General features: G+C 46.0%; 1 protein-coding gene across 1 annotated transcript; it reads left to right on the top strand.

The window, feature by feature from the left end:
• Positions 1–12,819: 12,819 nt before the first annotated feature.
• ARL4C (ARF like GTPase 4C) lies at positions 12,820–15,851 on the top strand. Its single transcript, XM_085645110.1, has one exon. It carries the CDS (start codon positions 13,899–13,901, stop codon positions 14,475–14,477), a length of 579 nt encoding a protein of 192 aa, XP_085501236.1. The 5' UTR covers positions 12,820–13,898; the 3' UTR covers positions 14,478–15,851.
• Positions 15,852–16,093: the final 242 nt, after the last annotated feature.

Below are 16,093 nucleotides of genomic sequence, written 5' to 3'. Positions count from 1 at the left end.
CATTCCAAAGTTAGCATTAACGTGAGGTTATAATGCACTTAAGATTATATGGTTTGGCTCACAAACAACCCCAGAATAAAGGTTCCGAAGGAAGGCTGCAGAGGGGCTCTGCTCATGCATGGGCACCCTCTCACATAATACCCAGCACCCTGCCTTCAGGATTGATGAGGCCTGCAATAGGGTTGACTGATAGGTTTATATGTGCAGTGATATGGATATAGTGAACCTATATCTAAGTAAGGGGTGCATACACCACCTTACACAGGCTGCTGTAGCAGACCTGTTGTGTCATTTTGCATAGTCTCCCAGGGGTGGCATAATACATGCTGCAGCCCCTGAGAGGCCTCTGGGGTACCTATGCCCTGGGTATATAGGATACCATATACTAGGGACTTATAAGGGCACCCAAGAATCCAATCTGTGGTGTACCTAAAGTACATGCAATCCATTTTAGGGAGAAAGCAGATAGACTGGGGTCCTGATTAGCAGGATCCCAGTCAAACTAAGTCGAAGCCCAGCATAACACCAGGCAAAAAGTAGGGGTAATTTAGCACACAAGAAGTCTCCACTGGATTTGTGGAGGAGGGAACTAGAGGCACAGGGGTTCTAGGAGCTGGCAGCCTCCACTATAACTGTTTACCACAAGAAGCCGCTCCTAGTGTGATAACCCAAAACGAGTTACAGGAACGTCGTAAGTGTGGGCATCTCACAAAAAGTTGCAGACTGGTCTCACACACCACCTGGTGTCATGCTTCATCATTGACCAGTCCTCGCCCTCTAAAACCTTCGTTTGATAGAGGGCGGGCATACACTTGACGACAAGGATGCACTTTCTAAATGGTTAAGTGGGGGCCCGTGAGATTGTGAGTGAGGTTAAAAATCATTATAGTGGTCAAAGGTGATTTTAATGTGATTGACAACTATATGATATTAAAAATTATGTGTGACGGTGTATAGGGTTTTAATGTCCCTTAACCGTCCTATGTGTGGTCAACATGTTTCTGCCATAATGGCCCTATCGGGTCCGTGGCATTCATCAGGACCAAGGTATAGGTGAGGGCTCCGTTCTTACCAGGTGTCAGTAAGATACTACCACTGCGTGAGTGTAGCATAGGCCACACTTCACTGCCTATGGTGCTTCCCAAGGTGAAGCCTATGAAACAAGGTAAAAAACAGAATTTATTTAGAACTTGTTGATGCGAACGTACCTGTAAACGAAAAAGAGAAAGAAAAAGAATACAATGCATGCATTGAACTCTAAGAGTGATTAAAGTGTTTGTGACTCTGTGACACTCTATTTGTGCGCACTTTTTGTGAGCAATTGTAGCCTGGGAGCAGGGTTTTCTGCTACCAAACTTACCCTAATCGGTCGGACAACTTGTCCCAAGGGGGGAAGAGGGACTGTGGAAATCCACCGTTAAGTTACTTCTGTAGGAAGAAGAGCACATAGCCTAGTTCTTTATCAATGCTTCAAGATAAATGCTGCAAGAAAAATCAACACACAGACAGAATGGTGGTCTATCATTGCAAGCGGATCCCCAACCGAGTTGAAGGGGACACTGAAGGTAGCCAGAATATATAATGCAAGGTAATCAATAATACACACTCATGCTGCTTAGTCATTCACAACACCCACACTCTTACTGTAACACGTAGCAGAATATGCCTGTGTCCTACGCGTCCGCTCGAGCCTCCCGAATACGAAGGCTGGGGAGAGCGGGCGCCGTCTTATATATGCTGTTCAATTATATTAATTGAGCCGGGACCTGAAAACAGGTGATGGGTTCCCGGTGTCTGTGGGACACAGAGCCTGTAGTCAAGATGACGGGGTACGCGTGCTAGAGAGACGAGGAAGTTCATTGGTGGAGTGCCTGGGGGTGTGAGTGTGTCGTCCAATTGGATGCGGGGGATCGAAAAAAGCGCCGTTCGTAATGCGCGCTGTAGCCTGTCTGACCCTGTGCCAGAGGTAGACGCAATGTAATTGGAGATGACGTTGGCTTAGTGAGGAGCCTGGGGGTGTGAATGTATCGTCCAATAAGTGACGAGGGAACGGAAAGGTCGCCGTTGATTGGGCGCACTACCGCCTGACTTGTGAAGTGCACGGGATAGGGACAAATTCGTTGGAAATGAGGCTGGCTCGGCGGGGGATAGCGTAACCTTGTGTTGATAAAACAAAGATACTTGAGTTATAAGAAAAAATGCGTAATAATTTTTAAACATTCCCACGCCATAATGTGATCTAAATAACTTGGTAGCCCTTATATCAAGTGTCGCTTGATAAACCGAATGCATTCATAAGTGCCCCTGATTCCCATTAAAACGGGAGGGGGGAGGGGGGGCGAAGGGGGGGAAAGGGTGGCAAAGACGGTAAAAAATGAAAAGGGGGCCCGTTCTTTCTCAGCATGCAGTAAAGCTATGCATAATGGCTGTTAATTGTTGGATTGCTTGTGTATTAAATCGTTTAAAGAGTGTTAATGTTAAAAAGAAAGGAAATTGAGGGAGGGAAACATTGTGTATAGTAATTCTACTGACAGAATTATATCTCCTTTCGTCAATTAGTTAACTGCAGCCATGGAATGTCATCATTGAGACCTTTCTCATGAGAGCGTAGGCGGTACACCCAACGTTGTTCCCTCACATGGAGAGCTTTTGTGAGATCAAATTTCGTTTTCTTCATGACCTCCAGGATAGTCCACTGTAGGTCTGTGTCTGTATGGTTTTTCTCAGTAAAGTGTCGGGTTAACTTGGTGTTCGTTTTTTTGCACCTGATTGTGCTGCGGTGCTCATTGATACGAATTCTCACTTTCCTTGTAGTCATCCCCACGTATTGGAGTTGGCAAGGACTTTGCGGATGCCAATCGTGTAATCTTACAAAGAACACTAAATCAGTGGACATTGGAACTAACAGACCGTGGCAACTAAAATCATTCAGCAACTGTAACACGGATAATGTGATATATCTACTAACATGTCCTTGCCAACTCCAATACGTGGGGATGACTACAAGGAAAGTGAGAATTCGTATCAATGAGCACCACAGCACAATCAGGTGCAAAAAAACGAACACCAAGTTAACCCGACACTTTACTGAGAAAAACCATACAGACACAGACCTACAGTGGACTATCCTGGAGGTCATGAAGAAAACGAAATTTGATCTCACAAAAGCTCTCCATGTGAGGGAACAACGTTGGGTGTACCGCCTACGCGCTCTCATGACAAAGGTCTCAATGATTACATTCCATGGCTGCAGTTAACTAATTGACGAAAGGAGATATAATTCTGTCAGTAGAATTACTATACACAATGTTTCCCTCCCTCAATTTCCTTTCTTTTTAACATTAACACTCTTTAAACGATTTAATACACGAGCAATCCAACAATTAACAGCCATTATGCATAGCTTTACTGCATGCTGAGAAAGAACGGGCCCCCTTTTCATTTTTTACCGTCTTTGCCACCCTTTCCCCCCCTTCGCCCCCCCTCCCCCCTCCCGTTTTAATGGGAATCAGGGGCACTTATGAATGCATTCGGTTTATCAAGCGACACTTGATATAAGGGCTACCAAGTTATTTAGATCACATTATGGCGTGGGAATGTTAAAAAATTATTACGCATTTTTTCTTATAACTCAAGTATCTTTGTTTTATCAACACAAGGTTACGCTATCCCCCGCCGAGCCAGCCTCATTTCCAACGAATTTGTCCCTATCCCGTGCACTTCACCAGTCAGGCGGTAGTGCGCCCAATCAACGGCGACCTTTCCGTTCCCTCGTCACTTATTGGACGATACATTCACACCCCCAGGCTCCTCACTAAGCCATCGTCATCTCCAATTACATTGCGTCTACCTCTGGCACAGGGTCAGACAGGCTACAGCGTGCATTACGAACGGCGCTTTTTTCGATCCCCCGCATCCAATTGGACGACACACTCACACCCCCAGGCACTCCACCAATGAACTTCCTCGTCTCTCTAGCACGCGTACCCCGCCATCTTGACTACAGGCTCTGTGTCCCACAGACACCGGGAACCCATCACCTGTTTTCAGGTCCCGGCTCAATTAATATAATTGAACAGCATATATAAGACGGCGCCCGCTCTCCCCAGCCTTCGTATTCGGGAGGCTCGAGCGGACGCGTAGGACACAGGCATATTCTGCTACGTGTTACAGTAAGAGTGTGGGTGTTGTGAATGACTAAGCAGCATGAGTGTGTATTATTGATTACCTTGCATTATATATTCTGGCTACCTTCAGTGTCCCCTTCAACTCGGTTGGGGATCCGCTTGCAATGAAAGACCACCATTCTGTCTGTGTGTTGATTTTTCTTGCAGCATTTATCTTGAAGCATTGATAAAGAACTAGGCTATGTGCTCTTCTTCCTACAGAAGTAACTTAACGGTGGATTTCCACAGTCCCTCTTCCCCCCTTGGGACAAGTTGTCCGACCGATTAGGGTAAGTTTGGTAGCAGAAAACCCTGCTCCCAGGCTACAATTGCTCACAAAAAGTGCGCACAAATAGAGTGTCACAGAGTCACAAACACTTTAATCACTCTTAGAGTTCAATGCATGCATTGTATTCTTTTTCTTTCTCTTTTTCGTTTACAGGTACGTTCGCATCAACAAGTTCTAAATAAATTCTGTTTTTTACCTTGTTTCATAGGCTTCACCTTGGGAAGCACCATAGGCAGTGAAGTGTGGCCTATGCTACACTCACGCATTGGTAGTATCTTACTGACACCTGGTAAGAACGGAGCCCTCACCTATACCTTGGTCCTGATGAATGCCACGGACCCGATAGGGCCATTATGGCAGAAACATGTTGACCACACATAGGACGGTTAAGGGACATTAAAACCCTATACACCGTCACACATAATTTTTAATATCATATAGTTGTCAATCACATTAAAATCACCTTTGACCACTATAATGATTGTTAACCTCACTCACAATCTCACGGGCCCCCACTTAACCATTTAGAAAGTGCATCCTTGTCGTCAAGTGTATGCCCGCCCTCTATCAAACGAAGGTTTTAGAGGGCGAGGACTGGTCAATGATGAAGCATGACACCAGGTGGTGTGTGAGACCAGTCCGCAACTTTTTGTGAGATGCCCACACTTACGACGTTCCTGTAACTCGTTTTGGGTTATCACACTAGGAGCGGCTTCTTGTGGTAAACAAAAAAGTAGGGGTAACCATGCAGTGAGATTCCACCTTCCTACACATGCTAACGGAGCTGTCAATGGCAACTGTACACTGCAATGACGGGGTCACACCTATACAGTCATCTACGCATAGCGCGCTGGTCCCTGGTGCAGAGAATACAAATAGCCAACCCGCACTCATACTGAACTAGTTAAGTCATTATGTCTCCTAGCTTGGAAAATGTATGCTACTGCTGTTGGCCGCCACCGGTGAGAGGGGAAGGTGTGGGGGGTGGGTTTAATTCTTGGTTAAATATTATTATTGTTATGTAAAAACTATACAGTGCATTGCGATATAAGAAATTCATTGCACCAGTATAACTGCTGTCTGATTTACATGGGAAAAACTACTGTTTGAGAATACTGGGTGCCATACAAAATATATATATGACAAAATGTATATGCTATGACACAATGCAACCAATAAAACAAAGTAAAAAATAAAAAATGTACTCTGCATGATATAGAATTCTATCATTTTCTGAATTCGAAACGTGTAATTAGGAAATTACATCCCTATACCCCTGATCTTCTGGGTTGCTCAATGACGTTTCGATCCTCTCGTGATACGGGGTCTCTTCAGGACAGGAATTCTGGGGAGAAGTAGTAGCACAGAAGTTGTCCTGATCCTGATCGGGCGTACCTCTGAAGCGCCGCGCTTTCACAACTAAATAATTGTGACGGTTGGAACACAGTAATTGACTTACTCACCTCCGAAACCCCATCGGATCCCTTGAAGTATACATGAAGCGCTGCGCCGTCAGATCTAATTGATTTGTGACCGTTGAACATAGTAACTGAATTACTCACCACTTAATCTATATCGGATCCCTTGAAGTAACCACGAGATTACCTCACTCACCCACTTCATCGTCCTCGGAACCGGCACCTCTGTTGCCCTAAACCTATCTAGAAGTCCTTGGCATTGTAATCCTGGACCTTCTTCTCTGGACCACTTGAAATTACCAGATTTCGCCCCAGAAGACATCCACGCTTGGCACAACTTCTGTGCTACTCCTTGTCCCCAGAATTCCTTTCCTGAAGAAACCCCGTATCACAAGAGGGTCGAAACGTCGTTGACTAGTATAAAGCAAGAGCCGAACAGATATATATACAAATTATTACATTATTATTGTGAAGAGCTCCCCTTTTTTATTACTACCAATAACCAATTTCCCCTTCTTTCACGTATTTTGTACAGCACTGTTAGGTTATGGTCACTTCACTGGGGTTCACTGAATCACGTATAAACTGCTTATAGTGTAAATATATAGAATACATTTTTAGAAAGCTGTCTTTGATATTTATGCTTATTATAAATGCAAAATAAACTATACTCATTTCGACTGAAGTGAGTACGGCTTTGAGACATTGTCGTGTGGGTTTTCTGAATTCAAATCTATACAAATTTGTTCGACTGAATTTAATTAAGGTCCTATTTTATATTTGTCTTTGTCTTTTTGATTTATTCAAGCAAGCTACACCTTCTTGCAGAGATTGTATCACTTTTGGTAAATGAGTTCCTTGTGAACACTGTTTTTTTTTTAAGATTAGCAACACCCAGTACGCAAGGACATATGAGTCGCTCTTGTCTTCTGTAAATACTACTTTTAACTTTAAGCACAAAAGTGGTTTTGATGGAGTAGAAATCAACTTCTGCAATCTCATTAAAAAAATGGCGGAACATGCTTTGTGCAACTAGAAATACGGATGACATAATGTACACAAAGTTACATATAGCTCACAGCACGAGACATCTATTGGACCCCTTTGACAAAAAGTTACAGAAGTGCAAACCCTGTAGGTAATGCTATAATACACACTACAGATTATGGCTGCTGCTTTATGATCGGGCCACTCTATCATTCTCACTGACTATCTAATGGATATATATGGGGACCGCGTAGGATTTGTCCTGTCATAGAATCCTGGCGGACTATCCCATCAGAATACAACCCACTTTACCCCCTTTCCTCTCTTCTCTACCCCTTTTGTTTCTGTTTGTTCTTATGTCTCCCCTCTTATTTCAAATTTCAATATGCACTTCTATTTTGGACACCGTGTTCTCTTAGTCATCGGCAGAATAGCCTTGCATTGCTCAAGATATGTGATATATTGTGCTTTTCCTTAATATCTCAAGAATCTGCATCTCAATAGTGTGTCCTATATTTGTACATATGAATTGTTATGCATGACGAGGTCACAGCTCTTTCCCCTGAGAATACTCTCTGAGGTATGTTCCCCTTCTAGAAGTGTACCTTTTTTCAATATAAATCTCAATAAAAATCTGAGGAAATAATAAATATTTACTATAAAAAAGTGCTTCCAAAATATAGATTTCATTATTACAAAAAAAAATTGTATTCAGTTTCACTTACAGCAACACTCGCCCGCTGTTTTTTTTAAAAACAATATTTACTTTTTTATTTTGGGGGGGAGGGAGGGTGCAAATTGCTGGTAGACCCTCTTTCTTTAAAAAAACAAAAGCATTCTCTTGCTACTTCTGTTTCATTTTATTTTATTTCCTAAACCATTTCTGATTTGTAAATAAAAAAAATGGCTCTCATCTCCTTCTGTTGGTGCACACATGCGTAATGACTTGTGTGATTGCAGAAGTCATCTCACATGTCTGTGCCTACAAAATAACATGCCTGTTGCCGCTGCATTGTTGCACCTTTTTTTTGGCCATGCTGCACGGCATTTTAAGGATGTTGGGCAGCATTGCCTAAAAGTTCCAAAGGAGGAGACCTATTGGCTTTGGCAGTACGTGTGGTTTTTAGGTCTCGGCTGCGAAAGGCTGCGCTTGCGCAGTCTCGCTCCGAGATTTAATGAGATGGAGTGACTTTGAGAAGAGGGGCTTGCACCCGCCCCTCTTCTCTCCTGTTCTCCATTGGCTGGCCTCTTAAATGCTGGCCAGCCACTGGAGAAGAGGTCCAGTCACTCCGTTGAAGCCCCGTCCTTTTCGGATCGGGGGGCGTGTTTTTTGCGAGAAGTCTCAGGGAGGAGACAACAGCAAAACACGCCCCCAAATCCGAAAAGGACACTCCCTTTCTCCGAGGCATTTTCTGCTGTGCCTCGGAGAAAGGCGGTGGTGTCTTCCGGTGCCCTGGGCTTGTTCCTGTTTACTTGTTTATTCCTTTAAGAGTGCTCTCCTTCTCTACAAACAGATCTCGAGGCAGAAAAAAGCTCCAGCCCGAACGTGACTTCTCGGTAAGAGCGCTATATGGCACGCATTGCATCGGTCCACCTTTATAACCTGCACTGCTACGCTGCACCGTAACCAGTGATTTGCTCTGGTGTTGACCACGGCTTTCACCAGCCCCTGTTCCCCTGGCTAGGACACCGTCCCGTCCCACAGGGCACTGGATCAGCTGTGCCGTGCAAGCCTGGTTAGGCACTTTGATCCTGCACTATTGTGGCTGGTAAGGACATTCTGACTGCCCCTGATTTAAAGAACCTGCCGCCATCTTCCGATTTAAAGAGACGCCACCATTTTCTGACTCAGCTCAACGTGCTGCACCGCGTCCCCACTGACTAGGAGTGCAAACAGATCTCGACGCAGAAAAAATCTCCAGCCCGAACGTGACTTCTCTGTACGAGCGCTATATGGCACGCATTGCATCTTCCGGCCCGACGTTCATTGCTTGCTGCGGTCCACCTTTGTAACCTGCACTGCTACGCTGCACCGTAACCAGTGATTTGTTCTGGTGTTGACCACGGCTTTCACCAGCCCCTGTTCCCCTGGCTAGGACACCGTCCCGTCCCACAGGGCACTGGATCAGCTGTGACGTGCAAGCCTGGTTAGGCACTTTGATCCTGCACTATTGTGGCTGGTAAGGACATTCTGACTGCCCCTGATTTAAAGAACCTGCCGCCATCTTCCGATTTAAAGAGACGCCACCATTTTCTGACTCAGCTAAACGTGCTGCGCCGCGTCCCCACTGACTGGGAGTGCTCTATCTCCTTAGAAGGTACAAGGCACTATACAAGCGCTATAATAGCCAAGAGATAATAATTCTGCAGGAAAACATGCTTGGAATGGAAATGCACACTGACCACTTTTGTCCTATTCGAGCCCTCCTCATCGAGTACCCTGGAGCATTAAATGAGGGTGCTAACATGCTGACTGTGTGCCCACACGTTCATCGAGTTTAAGGGGTGGAACGTGGCTGAGCTTGCGTAGGACCCATCTCGGGACACTAGCCCGCCCAGGACTGGCTGCGCCAAGAAACAGTCGCTCAGTACTGACAAGCATCTGCACTTCCGTTGCCTGCTTCAGCCCATGCTCACCTGTTTGAATATAGCGCTAATGTGCAAGATAGAATAGTTGGTTAATGCACATGTTTCAGACGCTTGTGCAGTCTGGGGGTCACAGGTTAGCTTCCAGTCTGGCTGAGTTTGCTCTGCCTCATTCCGAGGCCAGTTAAAATGATTACCTTTCAGCTTATAAATAGCAATGCCTATGTGACGCCACGGAATAGTGTTCTGTATGCAGCTGTCACGTAGATAAAAAAAAAATTTAAAGTCTATTTTCTAGCGGGTCACTGCATGAGATTTCATTAAGCAGAAATATACTATTCTTTCAAAGTTTGCAAACGTCTGACTTTTTCGCACAGCTGTACTCCCTTGTGATTTTTACCTTCCTTCGACCTTGCTTTCCAGTTTCCACACTCTGACTACGTGAAAAAAATAATTATACTGGGTGTCATGGTTTGTACATTCCCAAAATAGTCGAGAGCTGTTGCAGTAAACACTTGAAAAAAACTTCTGTTTTACCGTCTTCATAAAAATGTAAGGGTTGAGCTGGTCTTGAAAGAATTTGAGCTTGTGCTCTGCAGCTGACAGTTTCCTGCAAGCTTTTACCTAAGTGAACCATTTGACAGGAAACCAGTTAGTGCATTTATGGGGTAATCAGGTGTGTGCTGGGAGGGGAGGGAAACACGACATTCTGTTTTTACGGTGGGAATCTACTAGAAAACAGGCAGAGAAACGCACTTGTAAAACTTCCTCTGTGGTTTTAATTCTGAGGCAATGCAAACACAATTTGCCTATTTTTCTCATACATAACGCTTCCTGCCAATATGTTAAAGGGGTCAGAGGGCAGCACGGTTAAGGGCTGCTGACGAGAGAAATAAACTGGGGAGAAAAGGGGATCTTAGAGGGCGGATATATTGTATGTAGTAACAATCATCTCACCTTTGAGCTATACAAAATTGCAGACTTCAGCTCACCAAACATAAATGTACAAATGTGCGAGCCGATGTTTGAGACAGGTTTGTGTGTGTAGTTGATCCCTTCCCCTAAAGCTGAGCCAGTGTATGGTGCACTTGTGCTTGCAGCGGCCATGCAGTCAATGCCTCCGCACTTGTACCTTGCTTCTATATTCCAAGCCAAATTAAGAAGTAATGCTGCTCATCTCTCCTGATTATCAACGCGCACAGCGTGAAGCAGATGCCAAAGGAAGGGTTGAAAGCAAGCCATGAGCAGATAGCTGGGGTTGTAGCAGATACCTTTAAAACAAGCATTTACAATCCAATGGTCTCGGCATTGGTAAAGTTAGAGCTATTGGCATTGCTCATGACATTATTTTTGTTTATGTTTTTGTTTTTAAAACATTTAAAGAAACGGCATTATTTACAATGTCAAGAGCTTAATCACTCTCAAATGCGAGACCTATTGCATTTGCACCCACACACAGATTAAGCTATTAACATTGTAAATAACAATGCCGTTTATTTAAATGTTTTAAAAACAAAAACATAAAAAAAAATAATGTCATAAGCAATGCCAATAGCTCTAACTTTACCAATGCCGAGACCATTGCATTGTAAATGCTTGTTTTTTAGGTGTTGGGTTTTGTGTTGGTCACTGGACTCCCTGCATCTATGGTTTCCTTTATGAATTTCTTACAGTACCTGGGAGTGGCCCTGTGAAGTGTCTGCCATATTTCAGGACTTGCCTTGAGTACATTTGAATAAGTTTGAACTGTAGCAATACCGTAGTGGACGTGGATGTAATCAGTACTTTAAATAAGAAGGTATTGTCATTTATGTTAATTTGAATGTGATCGTATTAGCACTTCTCATCAATGCTGCAGCGATTCTAATGGATGACAACCAGCACTTCTCAGCAGGAAAAAGGCACTCTGAAGCAAGGAGCGCCTGCACTCCAAATTTCTATTTCAAGTAGTGGGTGTATCTTCCCTGAATTGCAACTGACTTACTCTTTTGTAGGTGTGTTTTTGTATCTGCACGCCCTTTTCTGTATACCTGCTTAATGTTCCCTCTATTCCTCCCATGTTACATTGAGGGCCAAAATATTGACAAGGTAGGTATAAATATATATAAAAGAATGGGTTTACTTCATTTGATATTTTTCAGCCACTCCCCCTTAACCCCCCAATAGGTACAACTAAAACATGGAACAATGTATGCAAAGTTCTACGCACCCATGGCAGAGAACTCCCCACATCACAGATAGGACAGGCGTAGCCAAAGGTCCATCCCTCTAACAATATGAATTGCATTTATGAGTTTGTGAAGTAACACTAGAGGAGTACTATTACATTTACTCATAAATGCCTTAAGTAAATTAAGGCCCATAGTTCCAGTGCTTGGCTTTTAACTTACAATTCAGTGCTAGCAGGTGTGCTAATCTTATTAGTTCCATGTAAGCAAACCAGGACTACAACACCCAAAATGCTTTGTTACGCAAAAGTCCAGAACTGAAAATACAGTTTGTGAATATTTGCATTAAGTGTGCCACTCCATATTGCCACGTTCTTCTAAACCTACCTTTTTTGTTATAGTCAATTGCAAATTGCAATCTGGAATTATTATTTTGTTATTTTACAATTGTATGTATTAGAATACAAACCCCCAGGCTACAAAGCGAGATTTACTAAAAGCAGGTCAGTGACGGGGGCGTTTTACTTAACACGCACCCACCTGGCAGCTAGGAACCCTTCATGTGGCTGTCTCATTAACTATCTCTCAACGTGAGCAATGGCAGCTTTTCTAGCCGCATGGTGGATTCCGGTTGTGCCCAGGCGCGCAACACCCATTGGACTCAAAGGGTTTCAGCCTTCACCCCCCGCCCCCCACCCCCCTCGTGTGTGGCAGCCCGGGATGAGACAGCTTCCCGGGCACCCACAGGTCTTTAAAAGACCATTTGCATGTTAATGAGGCCTCGCTGTTGTTTCACCCCTTCTAAGAGCCCCTGCAGCTCCACTCTGCCTATTGCTTAAAGATTCAGCCCCCCTCACCCCACCCCGAAATGTTTTCTTAGCTCCCCCTGAAATTTGGCTCTAGTTGCGCCTCTGGTTGTGCCCATAGTGATACTGCTGTTGCTACTTGCTATGAGAAACAATCTTATTGTGCTACTGTCATGTAATTTTGGATGTTACTGATTCTGCATCTGGTATTTCCACTTTAAACACATAACGTGCACAAAGCCCAACCCAGCTGTTTTCTTCTCAGCAACACCTCTCGATCAGTCAAACCATTCACACTGCTGACGGGTTGCTTGTGTTTGCTTGTGTAGTAGTCGCCCTGAGCGGGTGTCCCGCCTCCCTGGCGTTGCCCTTTTAAGAACACTCCTCCCCCTCTGTCTGGCGGTGCTGGGAGGGTGTGATGGATTGAGCTGCGGCTTCATACATTTAGAGGCGGCGGGAGGCAGCGGCTGGGCGCTACGGCGTAATCAGACCTCGGCTCCCCTCAGCACGGAGCGACCCAGGGGGCCCTCTGAAGATGCCGCCGGGCTCCGCCTTCCTCCCCCCTCAGCTTGGGGTAGAGACACATAGTCGGGACTTCCGAGCCTGAGCCCCCGGCAAGGACAGGACTGGGCAGCAGCCGGTGTCCGGGTCTGATCCCACCGCAGGTGCCACTGCTGCAGTCTACTGGATCAGACAGACACCGATCACCGGAGGACCCTCGAGACACCCAGAGAAACCGAGAGAGACGCTCGGCGGCGTCTGGAGCAGTGACCTTCCAGAAGGCACTAGGAGGAATATAAAAAGGCGGGCAACGTTTTCAGCTGGGATCTGGGCAGGACCCCCACCCTGAACATATGCCTTCTTGCTGACCACTGTCTTCCCTTTTCCCGACTGAGACGGACACAGACTGCCTCTTGGATCCCAGGGCGGGCTGCATTTTTCACACCTGTCGCACCCGCTGCTCCGCCAGCCCTGGCTCGTAGAGGTAGGGTGGGCGTCAGCGGCTTGAACCGCAGGACCACAGCCCCGGGAGCTGCACCAAGTCAGTGGCTGCACCGTGGCCAGGGCAGGAAGGAGTTAATGATTGCTGAGTGTTGCCGAACCCAGCAGCGCCTGGCGAGGGAAACCAATCGATTTTCTGGTCGCTGCATTTTTCAGATGGTGGCGGGGGAGAGGTGTCTCCGTCTCTGATGGAGAAGGCTGACCCTCGCCCGTTCTTGCCGGGGTTTCTGACGTGGGACGGCCACCAGTAATGCCGCAGCGCTTCAGTGCCTGGATCTTCTGCGAAGAGCCGAGGTCTCCCCCGTGGCTGCCTGCCACCCTCCCCTTACTACTGGGTGTTGTGGAGAAGCGCGGCTGCCCCCTGTCAGGAGAAAGGGACGTCCAAGGATAGCTGCAGGACGGGCTGGAACAGCGCGCAGCGTTGACGCGCACAAGAGGAACCCATTGGACAGCTGGATTGGCGCCCACCTGGAGCTATGGGGAACCTCTCGTCCAACATGTCAGCCTTCCAGTCCTTGCACATCGTCATGCTTGGCCTAGACTCGGCTGGGAAGACCACTGTGCTCTACAGACTCAAATTCAACGAGTTCGTCAACACTGTGCCCACCATTGGCTTCAACACCGAGAAGATCAAGTTGAGCAATGGCACTGCCAAGGGCATCAGCTGCCACTTCTGGGATGTGGGGGGACAGGAAAAGTTGCGCCCCCTCTGGAAGTCCTACAGCCGCTGCACAGATGGCATCATCTATGTGGTGGACTCGGTGGACGCAGACCGGCTGGAGGAGGCCAGGACAGAGCTACACAAGGTGACCAAATTTGCTGAGAACCAAGGCACACCGTTGCTGGTCATTGCAAACAAGCAGGATCTGCCCCGCTCGTTGCCCGTGCCAGAGATCGAGAGGCAGCTGGCCTTGCAGGAGCTGGCAGCCTCCACTGCTTACCATGTTCAGCCAGCCTGCGCCATCATTGGCGAGGGCCTGACCGAAGGCATGGACAAACTCTACGAGATGATCCTGAAGAGGAGGAAGTCGCTGAAACAGAAAAAGAAGCGGTAGCGACATGGGTGCTTATAAGACCGGAGAGAACTGTGACACGAACAAACCCACCAGCCAACTCAATTTTGGGTCCTTCTTCCATATCCTTCTTTCTGTTGGACCTGCAAAAGGGGTGATTTGAGCATGGCAGGACTGAATGCATACCTGGGGGTTTTACTGTGGACCTGTTATATTCCCCATATGAGGACTGTTACTAAAACCACACGTCAATGGAAGCTTCTCTCCATTGGGCCATCCCCCAATGGAAGACTCTCTCTTTAGACATGTCTACCCGTTTACAATCCAGCTGGGAATATTATGTTGGTCACTGCTATCTTCCATAGTTTGGACTCTGTAGGTGCAGATGAACTGCTTTTGGTGAGGCTACCCAGTGGAAGTTGTTTGTTGGGGGGCAGAAGGGTTGGTAGATGTCCTTATCAGCACCAGCTCCTTTTGTGGATAAACACTCAGGAAGAGATGAACTAATGATTTGGTTGTGGGTGGCCTTTACCAGTTTTGATAGCACCAAACCTCCATTTTGTGGGCAACTAAAACACATTGCTAATAATGAGTTTTCGGGCCATAACTTTATTTAAGTGTATTGAGTTTTCGGGCAATAACTTTAATTTAAGTGTATGGGTTGAAGCTCAGCTTAGGGGATTTGGGCATATCACCAAGGATTGGTCTACGTGTTGGGAGATGGTGAGAATTGAACGCTCTGAATCTACAAGTCTGTTTTGCAAGGAGTCCGCCACGCTACATGTTGTCAAATCTCATCTGTGATAGCAGATTGTCTAAAGCCCATCCATCCACATTTCTGAAGGCAACAGTGCCTTCCTCCCCATGGGCCCAGACTGGAAAATTGGAGCTTCTCTTGCAGGGCAGGACCCTGCAAGGCTGCTTTTGGGGGACTGGCAGGGGTAAACATCTAGCAAAGCTGAGGAGGACCAACAAAGTGAAGACTGGGTACATCATTTTTGCCTCTTTGGCATGGGTCGAAACCCTTCTTGCTGAACCAGAGATAATGATACATGGATCTCTTAGCTGGACTACTGGTTAAGCTTCACCATCAAACCACTCTTAATTTGGACTCTTCTGTGCTGCGTGATGTAGCAGATATTAGTATGTTTTCCCCCACCAGGAAGGAGACTGGCTTTGGGTGGGAAGTTAAAGTACTGCGTACAGTATGTGGAAGGGGCAGTGCCCCCCATTTCTCCCAGCTTTAAAACAAACAGGGAATCCCTGTGCGGAGTAGTAATATGATTCAAACTTTGTATACTGGCGACGAGAATAAGAAATGTGTGTATGGGGGGATTAACATATAGATTTTATGTGTTACAAGTAGCCCAATTTGGGCGATTCCATTGGAAAATAAAACACAGATCTGAAATGTTAGTGATATGTCACTGAACTACAAACCTGGGAATGGGAGTTTCAAGAGGTATATTGTTGGGGGGGAGGCACAGTTGTAATTGCTTTCACACTGTTTCCTTTCTGTGGTTCGGCTGTAGGGAAGGGGGAGAAGCAGCAAACACAGAAAATTCTGAGGCATCGCCTAACCAGCGCACTCTTAGCCAAAGCACAAGCTAAGCCGGGGACGTTCAAGGGAAGACCTTTCTAAACACAAAGCTTTCAGA

This window comes from Triturus cristatus, chromosome 3_1 (genome assembly GCF_964204655.1).
Source record: "Triturus cristatus chromosome 3_1, aTriCri1.1, whole genome shotgun sequence".
Lineage (NCBI taxonomy): Eukaryota > Metazoa > Chordata > Amphibia > Caudata > Salamandridae > Triturus > Triturus cristatus.
Note: the sequence above shows the minus strand (reverse complement) of the source record. Positions and strands in the feature narration are given on the sequence as shown.

What these genes read in the sequence shown, in the direction of transcription:
- ARL4C (XM_085645110.1), top strand. Translation starts at nt 13,899, where the DNA reads ATGGGGAACCTCTCGTCCAACATGTCAGCCTTCCAGTCCTTGCACATC.